The 21,052-nt window shown below is 47.5% G+C and overlaps 1 protein-coding gene across 1 annotated transcript in view; it reads right to left on the bottom strand.

The window, feature by feature from the left end:
* The window catches only part of CUX2 (cut like homeobox 2), a 263,389-nt gene that overhangs the window by 49,675 nt on the left and 192,662 nt on the right, over positions 1 to 21,052 (bottom strand). The window contains exon 4 of the mRNA XM_060118635.1: positions 9,326 to 9,404. Coding sequence (XP_059974618.1) covers positions 9,326 to 9,404 — 79 coding nt within the window. The remainder of the gene's footprint in view (positions 1 to 9,325; positions 9,405 to 21,052) is intronic.

Below are 21,052 nucleotides of genomic sequence, written 5' to 3'. Positions count from 1 at the left end.
TATTCCATCTTCTACCACTAGCTGATGCTGTTGGTGTTTTTTAAAAAAAGTGTCTATGGGGCTGTGTGGGAGAGTCGTGAATCTAGGGAAAGCTGTCTCATTCCTCCCACTGTGTCCATCTGAAGGAAAGCGGTGCTCAGAGCTTTTTTTAGGAAAGCTGGAGCCGCAAAGGCTGTCCGAGAGGCTGTTTAGAAACACATATATGCAGAAGTATGCGTGTGCCCCTCCAAAGTATCTCTGAGACAGAAGCCTTCTCCCATCTGGGCCCCGGCTCCGGGCGCCTGTGTGGGCAGGAGGTTCAGGCTACTGACGGCGGCAGCGAGCCTAACTTTGATCCTTTAATCCTAACTTTTCAATAGCAGATGGCCTGCCCAGCCCTTGTATGCAAATGGGGGCCGTGCTTTCTTCCCTCCATCGCTAGGGCTGGCTGCTTCCGGGTCTCCCGGCTTAAGCACGGACAGAGGGGCTGGAGAGGGTCTTCCTTCTTGGCACTGGGTGGTGATGTAACAGTAACACCGCCACCAACAGCAATGGCAGCCGCTGGTCTACTGAGCATTTACTGTGTGCCAGACACCAGCTTAGGATTTTATACTCTTCACCTTGCTTAATCCTCCCAGAGGTAACAGAAGGTAAGTGTGCTTTTCCAGAGGAGGAAACAGAGGCTCAGAGAGGTAGAGCTAGCTACTCAAGGCTACCCACCCAGGGAGCAGCAGAGCTGGGACTCAAACCCATGTCCATTGTAATAAAAACAAAGCTTCCATAGACTAAGCTGCACAGAAAGTTCCAGGCAGGCAGGAACAGTGTCTGTTTTGCTTAACATTGTGCCCCTGGTGTTGAGGAGAGTGTCTTTCAAACAGTAGGAGTTCAATGTTTGTTGAATGAATTGCATGGGGCTACTACTCTGTGCCAGGCACCACATGAAGTGTTCCCCATTCCCACTGAATCCACCCAATGGGCCTATAATTAGGTGGGATCATTATCCGTATTTCACAAGTGGGGAAACTGAGGATCAAAGAAGTCAGGTGTGACGGGGCTTCCCTGGTGGCGCAGTGGTTGAGAGTCTGCCTGCCGATGCAGGGGACATGGGTTCGTGCCCCGGTCCAGGAAGATCCCACATGCCGCAGAGCGGCTGGGCCCGTGAGCCATGGCTGCTGAGCCTGCGCGTCCGGAGCCTGTGCTCCGCAACGGGAAAGGCCACAGCAGTGAGAGGCCTGCGTACCGCAAAAAAAAAAAAAAAAAAAAAAAGAAGTCAGGTGTGATACAGGATGCAAGATGGCAGAAGGGGGACTGGTCCCACCCTGAGAGGGTCCTTCAGCCTAGAGTCCTGCTAGTGCTCCTCCTGGCATCTCTCTGCCCCCTGAATTTGGAGCTCTGTGACTCAATTTCTCCTCAACAAAAGTACCAGCCTTTGGAGCCCTGGGCCAGGAGGACCAGGTGTACTTGTCTGTTAGGGGTAATGTTCTTCTTCCAGCTAACACATCTGCATTTCTGCAAAGGGCTCATCCTCTCACCCTAGAACCTCTCAACCTACTGGCAGCAAAGACCCTCAGCTGTTTTTCACTGTATTTAGATGTCAAATCTCTAATGGTTTTGTTCCAACCCTTTCAATTTTTTTTTTTCTTTTTTGGCTGCACTGTGCAGCATGCGGAATCTTAGTTCCCTGACCAGGGATCGAACCCGGGCCCCCTGCATTGGTAGCATGGAGTCTTAACTATTGGACTGCCAGGGAAGTCCCCCAACCCTTTCAATTTTAAAATTAATCCTGCATCTGGGTTTGGAGCCAGGGATCAAGATTCAGGCTCGACTACCTCTCTGCTGTGTGACCTTGGGCAAGTGGCTTGACCTCTCTGAGCCTGCATTGCCTCAGCCACACAGCAGGGCAGGATGGCAATACCTACCTCCAAGGGGCAGAGGGGATAAGTGAAATCCTTTCTGTAAGGGGCTGAGCGCACTGCCTGGCACACAGGGAGCACCGAAGAAACCGCCCCACGAGGATGGTAGCTCATTGTTTAAATTCAAAGGCTGCTCTCCCTGAGGCACCTCTCCTGGCCTTCCCACCTTGAAGCTCTTTTTCTGCTGGGTGTTCTGGCCGTCTGTCTTTGGGTCACGTGGCCCCTGCTGGACTCCAAGGGCAGGGCAGGACTCAAGTTTGAGTTCCCACAGGGCTCAGCACATGGTAGGTGCTCAGAGAACGAGCTGATGAAAAGCCACAGCTGAAACACCTGTCATCCCTTCTGAAAGGGAGCAGCCGTTTATTGAGCACCCACTGGGTACCAGCATCATGCTGGATGCTTTCCTTTAACCATCTTTCAACCCTTAGCTGCCAGGAGTAGTAAAAATCAGACAGGTGGCCGGGGGAAAGGGCACTCCTGGCAGAAGAAATGGCAGAGGCAAAGGTGTGGCAGAAAATGGGGAGACAATGCCTTTTGAAGTTAAGTACCATCTCTGGAAAATCTGCTGTTAAACTTTTCCCTTTTTTATGGGTTAAATAACCTTTTATGTTACCCTTCTGTGCTCCCCTGAGCTCAACAGGACCAAATGGGCAGAGGCATATAGAGGGAGGAAAGGAAGGAGGTGAGGGCAGCCAAAGACAGCGATGGGTCTCCCATTACACTAAAATCTGTATTGCCTTTATCTGCAAAGGTGGCTTATCCACTAGATGGCAGTAGAACTAGTCATTTGGGACAAACACAATGTTAAATTCTTAACTCCCCTTTCTACTTCCATCACCATATATTTCAAATGCTTCAAAGGTTCAAATTTCTAAAAATTGAGATCACAAAAGTACTTGAAAAATCCTACAGCCTTCAGGTGAGAGGGTTTTTTTTAAATATGACAATAAATCCAGAAGCCATAAAGCAAAGGTCTGGTAAGATTTCCTACTTTCTGCAAATATTTTATGAATGTCTGCTGTGTATCATATACAAGAGACATTGTACACAAAGTTAAGAAACAAAAGGCAAACTAGGGGAGAAGATATGAAACACATTTACCAGGACAAAGGTTAGTATCTCTAATATACAAAGAGCATCTACAAATCAATAAGAAAATGATCTCTCTGATAGAAAAATGGGCTAAGGGTACATGAATCAGTGATTTACAAAAGAATAAATATGAGTGGTTCACAACATGTGAAAAGATATTTAGTATAACTAATAAACAAAGAAGTACAAAATAAATCAACAAGGAGGAAAAAAATTCTTATTCTTTCTGACCACTTTTCCTGGGTTTGTGGTCAATATGTGGCTACAATACATTCTCCTTCCCAAGTTTTCTTCCTCACTCTTATAACTACAGTACAGTACCAATATGCCTTGCATTCCCAAGAACCCCGAATACCCAGTGTTGGGAATGGGGTTCAGTAAATTACAATACAGCCACACAAGAGACTGTTACACAAGAGGAACCAAAGTTACTCAGAATTTGTAATCACACAGAGAAATACAGATGCTTGTAGTGGGTGAAAGGAAGCAGGATTGAAAATGGTACATGCAGAATGAACGACCATTTTGAAAAAGTACATGGGGAAAAGATCAGATAGGAAAACAACAAAATATTGCCACTGCTTTTCTAGTAGGTAGTTTTCCCCTCCTATTTCCGTATTTTCTGAATTTGACAGTAGGCATATGCAACTTTTATAATTGCGGAGAAAAATCTAAAAATCCTAAACATTGGAAAGTATTGTCCTACTGCACATTCAGTAACCCTGTAGTGTTAAACCTCTCACCCCACTTCCTTGATAATTGACAGAGCTGTATGAAATCCACAGCCAATGCGTGTGACTCACGTAACTTATACCACGGTGTCAGCTTTGCAGTGGGCTGCTGATTATCCAACCTGCCAAATGCTTTCATGTATAGGTATAGAATCCTCACATTGACTGATGAACAGGTTCTATTATCCCTCTGCTAAAGACACAGAAACCAGAGTCAGAGAGGTTCAGGCCCCTGCCCAAGGTCACACAGCTCAAAAACACCAAGCTGAGAGTCCCACCCCACTGTGTCTGATGCTACAGCTCGATCAACCTAAGCTGCCCAGCCTTGCCTCCTGAAAGGAGGGGCAGGGAGAGAAACGCCTGTGAGGAGTTGCCATCTCCTGCATCAGATTTTAAAAAAACAAAGTAAGGGGAAAAAAAAAATTGGGGGGACTCACCTCTCCCTTCTTATCTCTTCAGCAGTGTTCCTCTGCCTGTCCTCCTACTTGCTCTTTCCTTGTTTTCTCTTTAATTTTCTTTTCTTTTTGCTTTTAACTAATCACTCAGTTAGTAAGTTAGCTCTCTGAAACTTGGGTCGGTACCTAGTGACTCTATGAACGCAATAAAGAAATCAGCCGTCACCGGTACAGAAGCCAGAAAGGTTTAAATCAAATCATCCTCTACAACAATGACATTAATTATGCTTTTAACACGTTTTACTGCTTTTTTTCCTCACTTCACGCCACATCTGTGTGAACAATATCCAAAAGATTTACGGTTTTCTTTCATAATTATAGACATACAGGCTGCACACTTATCAAAATACTTGCTGAGCAATCACACTATATCGCATTCTCTGCCAAAGATTTGTGTTGGCAGCAGTCACTCAAAACAAAAATGTTGAATCAGGACTTGTGTGGCTTCGGGGGGGAGGTGTGGAGGGGAAGTATTTCGACAAATAATTTGCCTGTCAAGAAGTATAAAAACAGGAGAGTGTTCATCCTGGCAAATTTTCCAGGAGTATTATTTTTATGGAGGGGCTGGGGCGGCGTGTGTGGCAGGGACAGTGAGCAGGGAAGCTCCGAGCACCAACAACACATCTGACATTTGGTTCTTGTGTCTGAGGATACAATTTAATGAGAACAAAAATATGTCTTCCTAATTCCCCTAAGAAATCATTAAAACATTTTGTTATTCTTAAATGTCTTGAAAATGAATTAGAGCCCTGAAGGGGCTGTTCGTATGGTATGTCTCCATCAGTTAAGGTTCCTTGTTCTCTAGCTCGGTGACAGCTGGGGATGTACGTCCCCCCCACCCCTCCATTTCTGGGGAGTAGAATTGGGAAATCAGACACGTGGAGTCAGCACTAGGCTTGGAATGACCGTTTGGGGAGAGGGGCAAGAGGGCACGGGAACTTTCCAGGAAGTTCCATGCCAATCTTGGGAGCGCTCACGGTCCCTGACTGGCACCACGGTTCTGGCCTCGTGGGTTAACATATTTTCAGAAAGATGAGGGTCCACAGTGAACCCCAGAAATGATGCTCTCTCCCACATGGGGGCTGTAAGTCCCTTCTCACCCCCAAATGCTCCCCTGGGTTTGAGACAACAGGTTACTTGAGTGATGATCTGTTTACCTCTGCCACCAGAATGCAAGTTCTCTGAGGTCTGGGCCCGTGTCTGTATCGGCAGGCTCATGGCTATGTTCCCAGTGTCTGGTGAGTGCTGGGTACATAGGAGGCACTCAATAAATGCCATCTGAGTAGATAAACACGTGACAAGCAGGAAGCGCTAGTTGAAAAAAGTACCTTTTCATTCAAATAACTCTTCTCCCACTTTCTGCATCTGAATCTTATTTCTAATTCATTCAACAAGCAATTATTAGGTGCCTACTGTGTACTGGATTCAGGGTACACAGGTTTACTATGACTCAGTCCCAGGCTTGGAGAATTTCACTTGTCCTAGGGACACACAGATGATGATAAGAACAGTTAACACTTAGCAAGTGCCACTCTGTGCCATGCACGCTGAAGCCTCCCAATGACTGTATGAGACAGACTCTGATATTATTCCCAATTTATAGAAGCGAAGACTGAAGCTCAGGGAGGAGAATTAATTCGTCCACAGTTACCCAATGAGTAAGTGGTACAGGCAGGATTTGAACTGGGGTCTGAGACTGGAAACACAAGCCCATCTCAGTGCTGCCCCCTGGTGCTACAGGAAAGGTACTATGAGGCCCGGTGGAGGAGCTGGGCATGTGGACTCGTGGGAGGTATCTCTGGGGTCTGTACTGGGTCACCCTCCACTGTCATTCGCCACTGAGACTGTGCAACCCAAAGAATTGAAAGGAGTGAGAAATAAGAGGGTGTATTTTTCCAAATTTTTTCCCAGATAGCTCTGATAAGGGTGGAGACATCATAAGCAAAAAGGCTGCAAGGAATGGGGCGGCCTCTTGGTCTCTCGGCCACATGCCTGGTGTGGTCCTCAGTAAGGGTGAAAACGACCAGGGCTGCAGACACAGCTGTCTTGGCCTCATACCACAGGGCCACGTCCTGGCAGGGGGAGGCACAGAGCCTGGAGGGCTGTGCTGTCTGGTTCCAGCCATTCTTGCCGCCCAAACATTCTGACTGAGAAAACCCATGTGGCCATGCTGCCTTCCTGCGAGTGCAGAATCAGGGCAGAGCGCGGGACTAGAGCAGAGTGAGTGGAGTCTGCAGGGGCCTCTGTAGTGGGCTGAATGGTGACCCCAAAATATACATCCATGTCCTAATGCCTGGAGCCTGTAAATGCGACCTTTTTTGGAAAAGGGTCTTTTGCAAATGTAATTAAGTTAAGGATCTTGAGATGAGATCATCCTGGATTATCTGGGCGGGGCCTAAATCCAATGACCAGTGTCCTTATAAGAGAAGGAAGAGGGGGATTTGGGACCCAGAGACACAGAGGGAAGAAGGCCACGTGCAGACAGAGGCAGAGATTGGAGTGATGCAGCCACAAGCCAAGGGACACCTGGAGCCACCAGAAGCTGGAAGAGGTAGGGAAGAGTCCTCCCCTATTGAAGTACAGTGTGTAACGTGAAGGATGTAAGTTACTCAGCTTTCTGCTCTCTACACCAAATGGTGTTTGTCTTCGGAGGGACCACAGCCCTGCCAACACCTTGATTTCAGACTTCTGGCCTCCAGAACTGAGAGAGAATAAGGATCTGTTGTTTTAAGCCACCCAGTTTGTGGTAGTTTGTTACAGCAGTGGGAAACTAACATAACCTCCCACGAGGAGCCAAGTTGTGACACGAGCAGACATTCTAGAAATAGTTGTTGAATGTATCAAGAGCTGAGTCCCATCTCTCCCTGGCTGTGAGGCATCAGGCACTGGACTCAACCGCTTTGTGCCAGGGAGACAGGGACTGGTAGGGCCTGTTCCCTTGGGGCTTGTAACATGCAGAGGGTAGAGCACATGCAACTTCTACACCTGGCCAGTGCGTCTCTAACTATGATGTGCTCCCGGATCCCCTGGGGAACTTGTTAAAATGCAGAGGCTTCAATGGCCCGAGGTTCTGTATTTCTAACGAGCTCCAGGTGAAGCCAATGCTGCTGGTCCATGGACTACACTTTGAGTAGAACAGGCTAGAAGACTTCCCTCACCACCCAGCCCATGTGCTTTTGGAGGGGAAGCTTCACATCATTGCTGCTGTATTAGTTTCCTGGGGCAGCCATAACAGAGCACCACCCACTAAGGTGGCTTAAAACCACAAAAGTTTATTCTCTCACGGTTCTGGAGGCCAGAAGTCCAAAATCAAGCTGCTGTCAGGGCTGTGCTCCTTCTGAAGGCTCTAGCGGAGGATCCTTCCTGGCCTCTTCCAGCTCCTGGTGGTCTCAGGCATTCCTTGGCTTGTAGTTGCATCACTCCAAACTCTGCCTCTGTCTTCACATGGCCCTCTTCCCTGTGTCTGTGTCCCAAAACTCCCTCTCCTCTTCTTATAAGGACACCTTTCATTGGATTTAGGGTCCTCCCTAAGTCCAGGATGATCTCATCTCAAGATCCCTAACTAATTACATCTGCAAAGACCCTGTTTCCAAATAAGCTCGCACTACGAGGTTCAAAGTGGACATAAATTTTGGGAGGACACTATTTAAACCATCACAATTGCCCAAGACAGATGGAACGAGGGACTTTCCCATCCCCTGCACAAAGATCTCACAAACAACCTTGACATCAAATATAAATGACTTTGCCTTCTCCATGGCTCAGCCTAGAGCGGGATCTCATTTTCTTCTTCATAAACCCCCAGCCCCAATCACCCCTGATAGCACTCATTCCTGCAGCTGTGTGGAAGTACTAGAAATGGCTTAGAGGGGCCATCTGGGTGGAGGGAGTCAGCACAGTGGAGTCTTCTCCCAGCTCCACCATTATTAAGCAAATCACTACATTCTGGGTTCCCATCTCTAGGTCAATAAATGAAAACGTTGCAGAGGATGGGCCATTTTAAAAAAGGGAAACTTTTTGCAGAAGTATATCTACATATTTAGGTACACAGTTGAAGGCTCTCAAGCTGATCATACCTCTGTAATCCACACCCAGATCAAGAAGCAACATCTCCAGGCCCCAAAGGCCCCTCCCAGGAACCCCATCCAAGAGAAACCACTCTCTTGACTTCTAACAGCACAGGTGCCTTTTTTTTTTTAGGTGAAATTCTGTAATGCAAAATTTACCATTTTATAGTGAACAATTCAGTGCCAGTTAGTACATTCATGATGTTGTGCAACCACCACCTCTGTCTAGTCCCAGAACATTTTTATTCCCCTAAAATGAAACCTCATACCCATTAAGCATTCACTCCCCATTCTCTCCTGCCCCCAGATTGGTAACCATCAATCTGATTTCTGTCTCTATAGATTTGCCTATTTTGGGTGCTTCATACAAATGAAATCATAAACCGTGTGACCTCTTGTATCTGGCTTCTTTCACTCAGCATCATGTTTTTAAGGTTCATCCACTCTGTAGCATGTGTCAGTACTTCATTACTTTTTATGGCTAAATAATATTCCACTGGATTGGTAAACCACATTTTATTTATTCATCCACTGATGGACATTTGGGTTGTTCCGCCTTTTAGCCATTGTGAATAGTGCTGATATTAATTTTTCCCTGTCTTCATATTTTATGTAAATGGAGTCATACAGTATATGCTCTTTTGGGTTTGGTTTTTGAGGAACATCAAGTTTTTGAGGTTGGCCGGGCCATGTTGGAGGAAACATTTGCAGTCTTTCCTCCAGCGCCCTCTGCTGGCAGAGAGCACTGGGTGCCTTCTGCCCCTCGTGGCAAAGGGATGGGGGTTCTGGTGGGCAAGACACTCGGATCCCCAAGATCCAGGTGGGACATCTTACCAGGAGCCCCCCAAAGCTCCCTGGCTGATGTTGGAAGGCAGTGGGGTAAGTTGGAAGAGTCGTGTGGGGACATATCACACCAGACTGGGTATAGACCCCTTCAGTCCCTACAACTCCTACCCGTGGCAGGCCTGGCCTCACCCAGGAGTCTTGGCCTGTCCCCAGATGCCACTGAGAGGAGGGCCCTGTGTAACAGTCCTAACAGCAGTTTATTTTTGTTAATTATTCACTCATGGAGCCCAAGCATTTCTTACCTGGTGCTTCAATTAACTGCTTGTAAACGCTCAGGAAAGCGGCTTCGGCCTCCTGACTTCTCTTACTAAGAGCCACCACCTTTGGAAACAACAAGAGAAAGAATCACGTGTGACCACAGCATCTGAGTCTAGAAGCAAATTTGATCATTTTCTACATATGCAAACATGGGATTGGGGGGAGAAAGCAGGGAAATGAAGATTAAAAGTATGGAGTAGACTGCCAAAATTCAGCTGATGGTGGCTGACTCCTTTGCCAGAGCAAGTTCTAAATAAATAGACTTTGCCTGTTAAAAAAAAAAAGTATGGAGTAGAAAGTCTGGGTTCAAGTTCCAGCTCCACTGCATCTGGCTGTGTGACCTTGGGCAAGTCATTGCCCCTCCTCTGATCCTCAGTTTCCTCACCTGTAAAATGGGGGTAAATAATAGAAACTACCTCTTAGGCCTGTTGTGAGGATTAAAAGAAGCTACATATAAGTGCTTAGCACAGGGCCTGGCACAACAGTAGGTTATTAACAGCTGTTACTATTATTCCTGTTATTAAAGGGCAATGTCGGAGGTTCAAATATGACACGTTTTGTAGGAAAGTGGGACACATCTGGGGAATATGTCTTGCCACTGAAAATTAAAGAGAAATTGTTGAATCTCTAGTAAGATATCAGTTTCAACAAATGTCAAGAGCGACAGTTTTTGAAACAGTTCCTGGCATACCAAAGGTGCTCAATAAATGCCTCTTGATTGATGAATACACCCAATGACTGGATGACCAGTGGTGAGGAGATACTTTCATGCATTCGTTCTCTTGCTCACAGACTTTTATCGTTCTGCCAGTGAGACTCCGTAAGATGTGTTTCTGGGGCTCAGCACCACCTCATCCCTCCGCTCCTGGCTGTGAGTTCTGAGCTCCGGCCTCACAACTGCCTTGATGCTGGCTCTTCTTGGCCAGTCCCCTTGGCATTAGTCCTGGGCCTTCCTGGCAAACTGCTGGACCAAGCTCCTGGCACCCACAGGTCACCATCCCTACCTCCTCGAGGACACACTGGGCTGGCATCCCCCTTTGGACTGGAACAGAGCTTTATTCCTCCTGGCACTGAAATACCTCTCCCTCCGGTGCCAACTTGCTAAATGATGACTCTATCAGAGCATCGACTTGTCAACACCCTCTTTCAGAGCTGGGCTTTTCCTATGAATCCCAGTAACGTCATTTGGGGCAGTGTCTGTTATTGAATTCCTCCCCTCAAAGTAAGCTCTGTGAGCATGTGGTCTGGTGCACAGAAGGGGCTCAACATAATCTGTTGAATGACCAAATCCAAGTGGGTAGCACTGACTCTAGATCCTGTCTGTGACACCACTGTAGAGAAAAGGCAGGGCCCAATTCTGAGACAGTCTGCTCACAGAGGTGACCAACCGAGGTACAGGTCCTGGAGCCAGGCTGCCTGGGTTCAAATCCCAGCCCCACCACTTATTATCTGTGTGTCCTTGAACAGCTGGGTCACTTCAATCCCTGTGCCTCTACTTCCCTACCTGTAAAAAGGGGATAATAATATGGCAGCCTCCCTCAAAGCGTCGCTAGAGGATCAAATGACTTAACACAATGTAAAGCCCTTTGCAAAACTCCTAGCATGCATTAAGCCCCATAGACATGTCACTTCTTGGTATGATCAACCCCTTCCTTCCTTCTTGCCTGTTATGGGGACAGGTTCTGCCCAGTGCTGGATGATAAACTTCAGCTGTGCTCATCTCTGGTGTCCTATGAAGACCACCTGAGAAAAGCCTCACCTCCACACACAGCAGGGCACTCTGGGAAGAATTTGAAAACCACAGCAGTTTCTCTGCTGCTTCCAATATGGCAGCCATGAGCCTCATGTGGGTACTAAGCACTTGAAACGTGGCAAGTCCAAATCCAGATGTGCTGTGAGTGCAAATATGCACCTGATTTCAAAGACTTAGTTCAAAAAAAGAGAATGTACAATAGCTCATCAGCTATTCTTATGTTGATTACATGTTGAAGTGATAAAATTTTGGGTATTCTGGGTTAAATAAAAAATATTATTAAAATTCATTTCACCTGTTTTCTTTTACCTTTTAAAATGTAGGTACTACAAAATGTAAAAGCACATGTGTGGATCACATTATATTTCTACTGGACGGCATGGCTTGAAGGTTTTACAAGGTCCACAGAGAATTTTTATTTAAGAGAGGTGGAGAGAAATACATGGTGGATGTTGAGCAAGTGATTTTAAAAAGGTCAGTTACAAAAGCTCTTCAAGCTCTCTCGTTGTTATTCTGAGAGCAATCTCTGGTTGCTTACCTTCCAGAGTGAATGACAGTCTCTCATACATTCAACAAACATTTCCTGAGCACCTGCTATGTGCCATGAACTGTGAGCTGAGAACTCAGCAATGAATAATGCAGCCTCAAGCCCCACCCTTACAGGACTCACAGTCCAGTGGGGAGACGGACATTAAAGCAGATTCCCCAGATAATTCATTAATTACATGTGCTAAACGCTTCAAAGGAAAAGCAGAGGGGGGCTTGAGAGTGTGTAAGTGGGGGGAGACTGACCCAGTTTGATGGGTGGAAGGAACATCAGGAATTATCTCCCAGAGGGGAAGATGGTGATGGACAGAAATAATGTTCTAGAATCTAGGCAAAGGGAAGATTTTTATTCTTGCTAAGATATACAAAACACAGTTCCTGCTCTGGGGACTCACAGCTGAGTGGGAGACACAGCAATGCCAAAGAGGAACCGTAACACAGGAGGAGGTGATGCAAACACTGGAGTCTCCAGATTAATGTGAGGAGGGGGCAATTAATTCAGAGTTTGGGGGGACATCCTGGATGCACTACTAGTAATAATAATGTAACATTCAGAGTTTACCATGTACCAGATATTTACTATTCATAATCATCCCTCTCCATACACCAATCACTGAAGGTAGCTGCTGTTATTATCCCCATTGTACAGATGAGGAAACCAAGACTCAGCGAGGTTAAGTAACTTGCCCAAGGTCACTCAGTAAGTAAATGGCAGAGTGAGATTCACACCAGGTCTGGGGATTGAAATTACTGTTCTGAATCCAGATGTGGGCCCCTTTCTCCTGGATAGAAAAACCATCCCAGCCAGTGGGGACAGTCACTCGGACTCCATTTGGATGCTGATGCCTTGAGATGCTCTCTATGGCTGTACCAGGTCAGGGGCTGCTATGCTGCTGACCTGAGGTCCAAGAAAAGCCACGAGAAACAAAAGCAATTCATCTCCCAATCCCTAGATGGAGAATTATCAAAGATGAGCCAGCACAAAGTCTGAATGCTTCATTTTACAGTCGTCCATGCTAAGCATGTGTGGTAGCTGGAGTTTACGATAGGCGTAAGAATGTTCTATTGACTTCTGATTTATTTCGTTTCTTTATTTTTTTGGCTGTGTTGCGTCTTAGTTGCGGCACGTGGGGTCTTTGTTGAGGCATGTGGGATCTTTTGTTGCGGCACGGGTTCTTTGTTGCGGTGCTCGGGTTTGTCTCTAGTTGTGGCGTGTGGGTTTTCTCTCTGTAGTTTGCAGCATGCGGGCTCTCTTGTTGAGGCGCATGAGCTCAGTAGTTGTGGTGCGCCGGTTTAGTTGCCCCGTGGTATGTGGTTCCTGACCAGGGATCGAACCCGCGTCCTGACCAGGGATCGAACCCGCGTCCCCTGCATTGGAAGGCGAATTCCTTACCACTGAACCACCAGGGAAGCCCTGCTGTTGACTTCTAAAAGGAATTCAGGGCAGAGGTGAGGGCAAGCCACAGAAGATCCCTTTATTGTTTCCTGGTCCCTATGCATAGCACCCTCTACTATCCATTCATGGTGCTTATCAGTTGTGTATTGATTATCTGTATGACTGTCTCCTTATAATGTCAGCCCGCCCCATTAAAGCTGTGCTGTCCAAAACAGTAAGCACTAGCCCATGTGGCCAGTGAGCACTTGACATGTGACTATTCAAATTCAGATAGGCTGTACGTGTAAAATATGGGATTTCTAAGTCTTAGGAAGAAAAAAGGAATGTAAAATATCTCAATAATTTTTATATTGATTTCATGTTGAAATGATAATATTGTGGACATATTGGGTTCAATAAAATATATTATTAAAATTAAACTCACCTATTTCATTTTACTTTTTATAACATAGCTACTAGAAAAACTTACATTACTTATGTCGTTTGCATTCTATTTCTACTGGACAGCACTGTTCTAGATCAAAGGTTAGGAAACTATGGCCCTTGGGCCAAATGTGGCCCTTCATCTGTGTGTTTAAATAAAGTTTTATTGGAACACAGCTACAATCATTCTTTTATGTATTGTCTATGGCTGCTTTCATGCTATAATGGTGGAGTTGCATAGTTGTGACAGACACTCTGGCTGCAAAGCTGAAAATATTTACTCCCTCTGGCTCTTAACAGAAAACATTTGCTGATCCCTGCTTTAGAGGTTCACCTAATGGCTAGACAATATTTTCAAAAGCAGAGATCAAAAAACATCCTGGAATGGCACTAGGTCTGAATTAGTTCAAGTTTAGGGCCTCCCATAGTAAATATGACTCTTGAAGACAGTAGTCATTTGGATGTCCTGCCTCCTTCAGTCTTATTTTAGAGCAATGACCCTGTTTATTTCTAAAAGGCCAGGCCTGATGGCATCAGGGCCTGATCCAGTGCTGGGCCCAATGTCATGAAGCATCTCTTGGCCTCAGTTTGTTCATCTATCATGTGGGAATAATACTCTCCATTTGCCTAAGAAGCTGTTGGGGGAGGAATGGGCTAACATGTGGTAAAGAGTCCCATGGAAGCTGGAAAAAAGCTTTCTAATAAAGCAAATAATTCTTCTTCCAACCATACAGGATGTCTTTTCCAAGAGCTGCAGCTCTCATGTATTTCACCCATGTGCCCAGAACAGGTGAGCTCGGCCTAAATAAAAGGCCATGTGTTTCTGCCTCATGGCTGGGTCCTACAGTGCAGAAGGGCAGGAGAAAAGGGTCCAGAATGACAGATTTGGCTTGTGACAGGCAGATCTTTGAAGGCCATCTGGGGGAGGAAGAGGAGGAGGAGGAGGAGGTGGCGGCCAGCTACCGACACCAAGAAGGTCACCATCAGAAATAGCTCAGCGTCTGATGAAGCAGGCGGCATTCACACTACCCGAAGTAATATAAGGGGTGAAAATGTGTTTGGTCCCCTGAGTATGAAAGTTAACAGGTGTAGAACCGGTTAAGCCAGAGGAGACGCAAAAGCCTGCTCTAGCTGCCTAGCATTTGTCAGGTGGTCAAAAATTGGCAAGTTTGGGGCCCCCCCGAGGCTGTGCTTCCATGACTGTCTGAGACAGCAGTGAAAACATCTACTGGCTACTGAGAACAGCTCTGTGCCAAGCTCCTGACAATGAACAGTCAGAGTTTCCAGAAACCGAACCTTTATTCTGTGTTCAGTGCCCTATCTTTGGAATGTCTGCATACAGCTCTAAGACGTGAGCGCTGTTATTGCTCCCATTTTACAGGGGAAGAAACTGAGGTTCAGGGAAGCCAAGTCACTTGGCCAAGATGAAAGAACTAGCTATTGATGGAGGTGGTATCTGCGCCCAGCATGCTCTCATTCCAGGGCTCAGAACTGCAACCAGAGACCAGTGTTTCTCAGTGTGCTGCATAGTCCCCTGGGCGTGAAAAGAGGGAGGGACCCGTGATCAAGCCTGTACCCACTTGCCTTCTCCATGGATTGTACAAAATCTACTAGCACACTGGATGCTCTCATGAGAGCTGCAGAAGAAAATGCTCTTCAACTCAGCTTAGCCCAGTGTTTTCCCAAATGCATTTGGTCACGGAGCTTTTTCATCAGAGAATAAACTTAGAAACTAGGGTTCCGTGAAACACACTTTGATACAGCTTCCCTCTACCGCTGGGTCCTGGGCTCTGGGGAGGGTGGGGCATGGTGGTTCTGAGAGATTGGGTGGGGGGGTCTGATGCCACAGGAATTCTGGAAGAAACTGAAGAGTGATGGGCAGTTGAGAGGTGGGTGTTCAGAGGGTCTCAGAATCAGTACCTCAGAGGAGGAGGCAGAGGAATGAGATCGGAGGAGAAAAGGCATCAGCCCAGGATGGCCGGGGGAGGGCGGGCAGGCGAGTGCCCTTTAACACCCTCTGAGGCCTGGTTCTCCTTCTGGGAGGTGAAGATCCGGGGCCACGTGGGGAGCAAAGAGGAGAAAGAAGAATGAGGAGAGACAGAGGAAGGGGGAAGAGAGCGTGAGGGTTATGCAAAGAGTGAGGGGCATGGAGGGCAAGGGGGAGCAGAGAGCTGGGGGTTCACAGACACTGAGGGGAGCAGGCAGGAGAAGGGGGTCATGGAGAGTAAGGGAGGCACAGACATGGAGGCGGGTGGAACGCGGGCTCAGAGTGAAGGGAGCAGGGGTGTGGAGCACAGTGTGGGGAGCACAGAGAATGAGGGTGGCGGGGGCTGAGGGCCATGCAGAGGAGCAGAAGGAAACCCTGGCCTCCGCGACACAGGGGAGTGACTGGCTCAATGGGAAGGGGCTCGTGGTGACTGCTCAGGGGCTGCCACAGGGTCTGGAAGAGGTGATGGTCCAGGTCCAGGGTGGTGCTGGAGAGGGGAAGAAAAGAACTGATTCGAGAGATGATTAGGAGATAAGTTCCTGATCCAGGTCATGGTTGGGGCTGAAGGTGGGGAGGCGCATGGGGGTGCATTTAGCCAAGAGGGAGGTGCAGACTCAGGAAGACACACTACGAGAGCAGTCTACAGTCAGCTGAAGATCTTCCTGGCTAGTGCGTTGAGAGGAATACATGTATTTTGGACTGTAAGGATTGCAGCCCAGGATGGGAAGAAGGTAGAAATTTCAAGGAGGCTCAATCTTTCTAAATTCTCAAAATGGGTTGCCTTGTGAGGTACTGAGCTCCCCAAGAGCAGAGGCATCCAAGTACATGGCCATCTATCTCTGAGGATATAAACGTACTCAGGGAAATGTATACATTAGGGAGGTTTGGCCAAACTATCCAGAAGGCGCACATCTTACTCTGAGTCTATGTGATAAATCGCTTTTACTTATAGTGATATTCTGACATCCTACCACTTGTAAAAGGTGATAACAATTACTTGTTTGGTGATATGAGAATTATTATTATCAACAGTAACAGTGACTACTGAGCACTGACTCTGTCAAGCACTCTGTTAAGTGTCTGACAAATATTAACTCATTTAATCCTCAAAACCCAGGTCGGGGGGGTGTCACTGCCCATTTAACAGATGAAGATATCAAGGCACAGAAGGGCGAAGGCCATACCGTGTGGGAGCTGGGACTCACACCCAGCTCAGTCAGACTCCAAAGCCCATGATCCTAACCCCCACTTGGGACTGAATCTCTGGTAGGGGTTTGTGGAAGGGGCTGGGTGGAATATCTGAAAGGGCTGAAGGAGCCAGGCCGGCAGGATGGCAGGGGACAGCGAGGCCAGGAGAAGCCAAGTGCCCGGGTCTTCAGCAGGACTTGTCTCCTCTGTCTCACAGAGTGTGTTTGCTGGGGACCTTGTTCCTGGGTGAGCACTAATGTTCTCTCTGCCGTATGTCATTGATGTGGCTGAGCAAATGAAAATTACACTTTAATGTCAGGGCTTAAATAAGAAATAAGACTTTGACTCTTGTTTTTGGTAGCTGTTGTTGAGCTGGGCTCTCTCGGCTCCTGTCTGGACAGGGCAGAAGGCTGGGACCCTCTCTGGCCTTCTGAGATCTCAGGGACATTCCCAAGGGAGGGTCAGAGTGGGTCCCAGAGAGGCCACATCCTAGCTGAGGCTCAGGAGCCAGCAGAAGCCACTTCTAGAGCCTGACAGGATGGAATAAAATGAACATATCTGGCCACCTTTCACTGTTTTGAATTCTCAGGTATAAATCACACATTTATTTTAAATAGTCAGATGTAAGACACTAATTCAAATTCAATCTTGAGCTCTGAGATCCCCTCTTCCAGGGATGTAGGTCCAGCTTCTAGATCCTCCTCCCAATGCCTCAACCTGCAACAGTGATGGACACAAGCAGGAGTTCCATAACTACAATAAAAGCAAGCGGGGGCTTCCCTGGTGGTGCAGTGGTTGAGAGTCCGCCTGCCGATGCAGGGGACAAGGGTTCGTGCCCCAGTCCGGGAAGATCCCACATGCCGTGGAGCGGCTGGGCCCGTGAGCCATGGTCGCTGAGCCTGCGCGTCTGGAGCCTGTGCTCCGCAGCGGGAGAGGCCACAACAGTGAGAGGCCCGCGTACCGCAAAAAAAAAAAAAAAAAAAAAGCAAGCGGTATTTACTGAGCACCCACTATGTGCACGCCCCAGGGGAGGCGTCCTGCACCCTCCACAAGACCCTCAAACACGTATTGAGTGCTGTACATGCATTAACTCACTCGATCCTTGCAAAACTTCCATGAGGTGGGGGGACTGAATTGTGCCCCCCCAATGTGACTATATTTGGAGAGAGGACCTTTAAGGGGGTAATTAAGGTTAAATGAAGTCTTAAGAGGATTGGTGTCCCTATAGGAAGAGGAAGAGACATAGGCATGCAGAAGCATGGAGGAACACAGTAAGGCGGCGGCCATCTACAAACGAAAGAGAGCTCTCACCAGAAACTAACCATGCCAGCACCTTGATCTTGGACTGCTAGCTTCCAGAATTGTGAGAAAATAAAATTCTGTTGTTGAAGTCACCTAGTCTGTGGTATTCTGTTACGACAGCCTGAGCTGACCGTCTAGCTCCAGAAGCTGCTATCTCATGGCTGGGTTTGTCAGTTCTTAGGTCTGAGCCCCACCAGGGGAGAGTGGGTCTGTCTATTCACAGAGCCTCGCACACAGTGGGTGCTCAATAAATGTCTGCTGAAGAACGAGTGTCACTGTCTATGTGTCATCCTTGGGGGTGATTCTCAGGCTGGAGAGGAACTGATAGCAGTGGGGCTCCCTCTTTGGAGATGTCCGGAAAAGTACCAGGCACCCTGACTGGTGTTCGTGTTCTAGTTAAGGGAGAGTTTGTGCTTTGTCCCGATCTGCTCTGAACACCAGGCACTCACCCATCAGTCAGCACCTGATGACAGGCCCGTGCTCATGCTAACTTCTCATCTGGCTGTTGTTCCATTTCCCCAACCAGATTGTGAGCATCCAGAGGGCTCACAATCTGGACTGGGACTAGCTTTTTTTTTTTTTTCTTGGCATTTAAAAAAGTGAAATAAAATAATGCATGTAAAGTGTTAACATAGCGCCTGACACATCACCGATGTCCAATGAATTCATTTTCTCAGCAGGTATTTATCGAGCATCTTCTAAGGATGGGGGCTGTTCTAGGCACTGGGTATTCAGTACTAAGCAAGACTGACCCAAACCTGTACCCTTGCAGAGCTGACACTCTAAAGGCAGAGGCAGGCAATAAAATAAATCATGATACAGAAGGTGAGAAAGTGATCAAGTACAAGGGAGGAAAATAAAGCTAGGAGGGAGATGGGAGTCTGGGGTAGGGATGTATGTCCTGCCTAGTAGGGCCAGGGAAGGCCTTGGGAGAAAAGAACAGTTGAGCAGACTTGTAGAAGGGGAGGGGGTGTCATTCAGCCATCTCAGGGAAGAATATTCCAGGCAGCTAGAATAGCAGGTGCAAAGGCCCTGGGGCAGAAATACGTTTGCCTTGTTTGGGTAACAACAAAGAGGCCAGTGTAGTAGGAGAAGGTAGGGGAAGGGGACGAGAAGAGGTCAGGGATCAAAGGGTAGGGGCAGAGCTTTGTAGGTCATTGTGAGGACTTGGGCTTTTTCCCCGAGGGGAATGAGTAGCCACGGGAGGGTTTAGAGCAGACGAGGGACATGGTCCATGTACGTTTTTTTTTTTTTTTTTTTTTCTTTTCTTTTTGCGGTATGCGGGCCTCTCACTGTTGTGGCCTCTCCCGTTGCGGAGCACAGGCTCCGGACGCGCAGGCCCAGCGGCCATGGCTCACGGGCCCAGCCGCTCCGCGGCATATGGGATCCTCCCAGACCGGGGCACGAACCCGTCTCCCCTGCATCGGCAGGCGGACTCTCAACCACTGCGCCACCAGGGAGGCCCTCCACGTACGTTTTAACAGGATTCCTCTGGCTGTCATGTGGACAATGGATTGGCGGGGGCGGGGCTAGGGTGGAAGCAGGTTGACCAGGGAGGTGGCTACTTTAATAGTCCAGGCGAGAAGGATGGCATTTCAGAGCAGGGTGGTGTCAGTGGAGGTGGGGAGAAGTGCTGGGGTTCTGGATCCATTCTGAAGGTCCAGCCACAGGATTTGTTTCTCAGAAACACAGAGTAGATGTGGGGTGAGGAGAGAGGAAGAGGGGTGTCAAGGACATTTCATGGTTTGGGGCGTGAACAACTGGATGATCTTGAACAGCTGCTGCTGTGATTTTCTCCTCCCTCGCAGTCCACAACAGGACAAGTCAGGAGTGGGCACTAAATCAACAATGACTGAATGAAAAAATGAATGAATGAGGTAAGGAAGGAACTTAAGAGGCTCTCTGAGCTAATCCTTCTGAACTACAAACAAATACAAACCCACGTCTAGAAGGATGATGGAGAATGACACCCATCTACGCTGCAACCCAAACTATGCTGCAACCTTGAAGGCTCTGTGGAGATCTCTTGCAGGCTCTCTGATGGAGCAACACCTAGTGTGAGGGGACGGAGGCCCAGGATCTGCCCCAGAGGTCCTGGCATCTCAGGGAAGCTGTCAGCAGTGTGGGAAACAGGAAAAGCTGGACCTGGGAGTGAGCAGACCTGGGTTCTGGTTTCAGCTGGGGCCTCGTGTTCCTGTTCACCTTTGGGCAAGTCAGACCCCCTTTCTGAGCCTCAGCTTCCCCATCTGTAAAGTGAAGGTGCTGAGTTTCAGGTCTCTAACTCAAATTCACTCAAGCAGACAGACAAACACTCTCCTCCCCACACATAGATCTCCACCCCACTGGGATTTTAATCAAAGGCAGTGCAAGGCCTTGGAAGCCCACCCAGGCTTGGATCAAGGGGTGGGTCTGCTGGGAGAGCATGAGGGAGGAAAGAAAAACACCAGCAATTTTATTTTAATATTTGTAATTATTCCCAGGCTAAAAATAAGGCACAGAGCAGAGTGTTTTCAAATGTTGGCATTAATGAACACTTTTTATCCAACATAATGCGGGCCCCCAAATGCATTTATGTCAGGTTCCTTGAGATCTCGGAAGCGGTGCCCCATGCCAGATTGGCTTTCACAGCTTGGAAGCAGCGCAAAAATGAAATGTCCCACAAGCGCAGGCTGGCAGGCCTGCTATTAGCAACAGTATAATCATCAATTATGTCCAATCACAAACTACTGATTTTATAATTATCAAATGAAGTTCTAACTTCTCACCTCCGCTCAGTGGCAACTCATATAATCTCTCAGCTCAAAAAAGGAATCTTTTTTCTTTTTTTTCCTGCTCTCTCTTCTGGGGAAAAGAATTTCCAGGCCTCCACATAAGACTGCATTTAAATTGCTTGTCACTCAAAACAAAGGCAAACCACTCATTTGTAATTCACCAGCCACCTGAACAGACTGCCTGTTTTCCTTTAAGCATCCATGCACTGAAGCACAAAGATCATTTTTTCTATTGTTAAAATTGTATAAGCCGGAGCTTTTTTTAGCAGTGAATACACAATTTCACTTCTCTTCTGAGGGCTCCCAGCATAAAAGGGACAGGACAGGAGGCTTTCTTTAGTGCCT

This window comes from Mesoplodon densirostris, chromosome 15 (genome assembly GCF_025265405.1).
Source record: "Mesoplodon densirostris isolate mMesDen1 chromosome 15, mMesDen1 primary haplotype, whole genome shotgun sequence".
Lineage (NCBI taxonomy): Eukaryota > Metazoa > Chordata > Mammalia > Artiodactyla > Ziphiidae > Mesoplodon > Mesoplodon densirostris.
The sequence above is the reverse complement of the archived record's forward strand: the minus strand, read 5'-3'. Positions and strand labels throughout refer to the sequence as shown.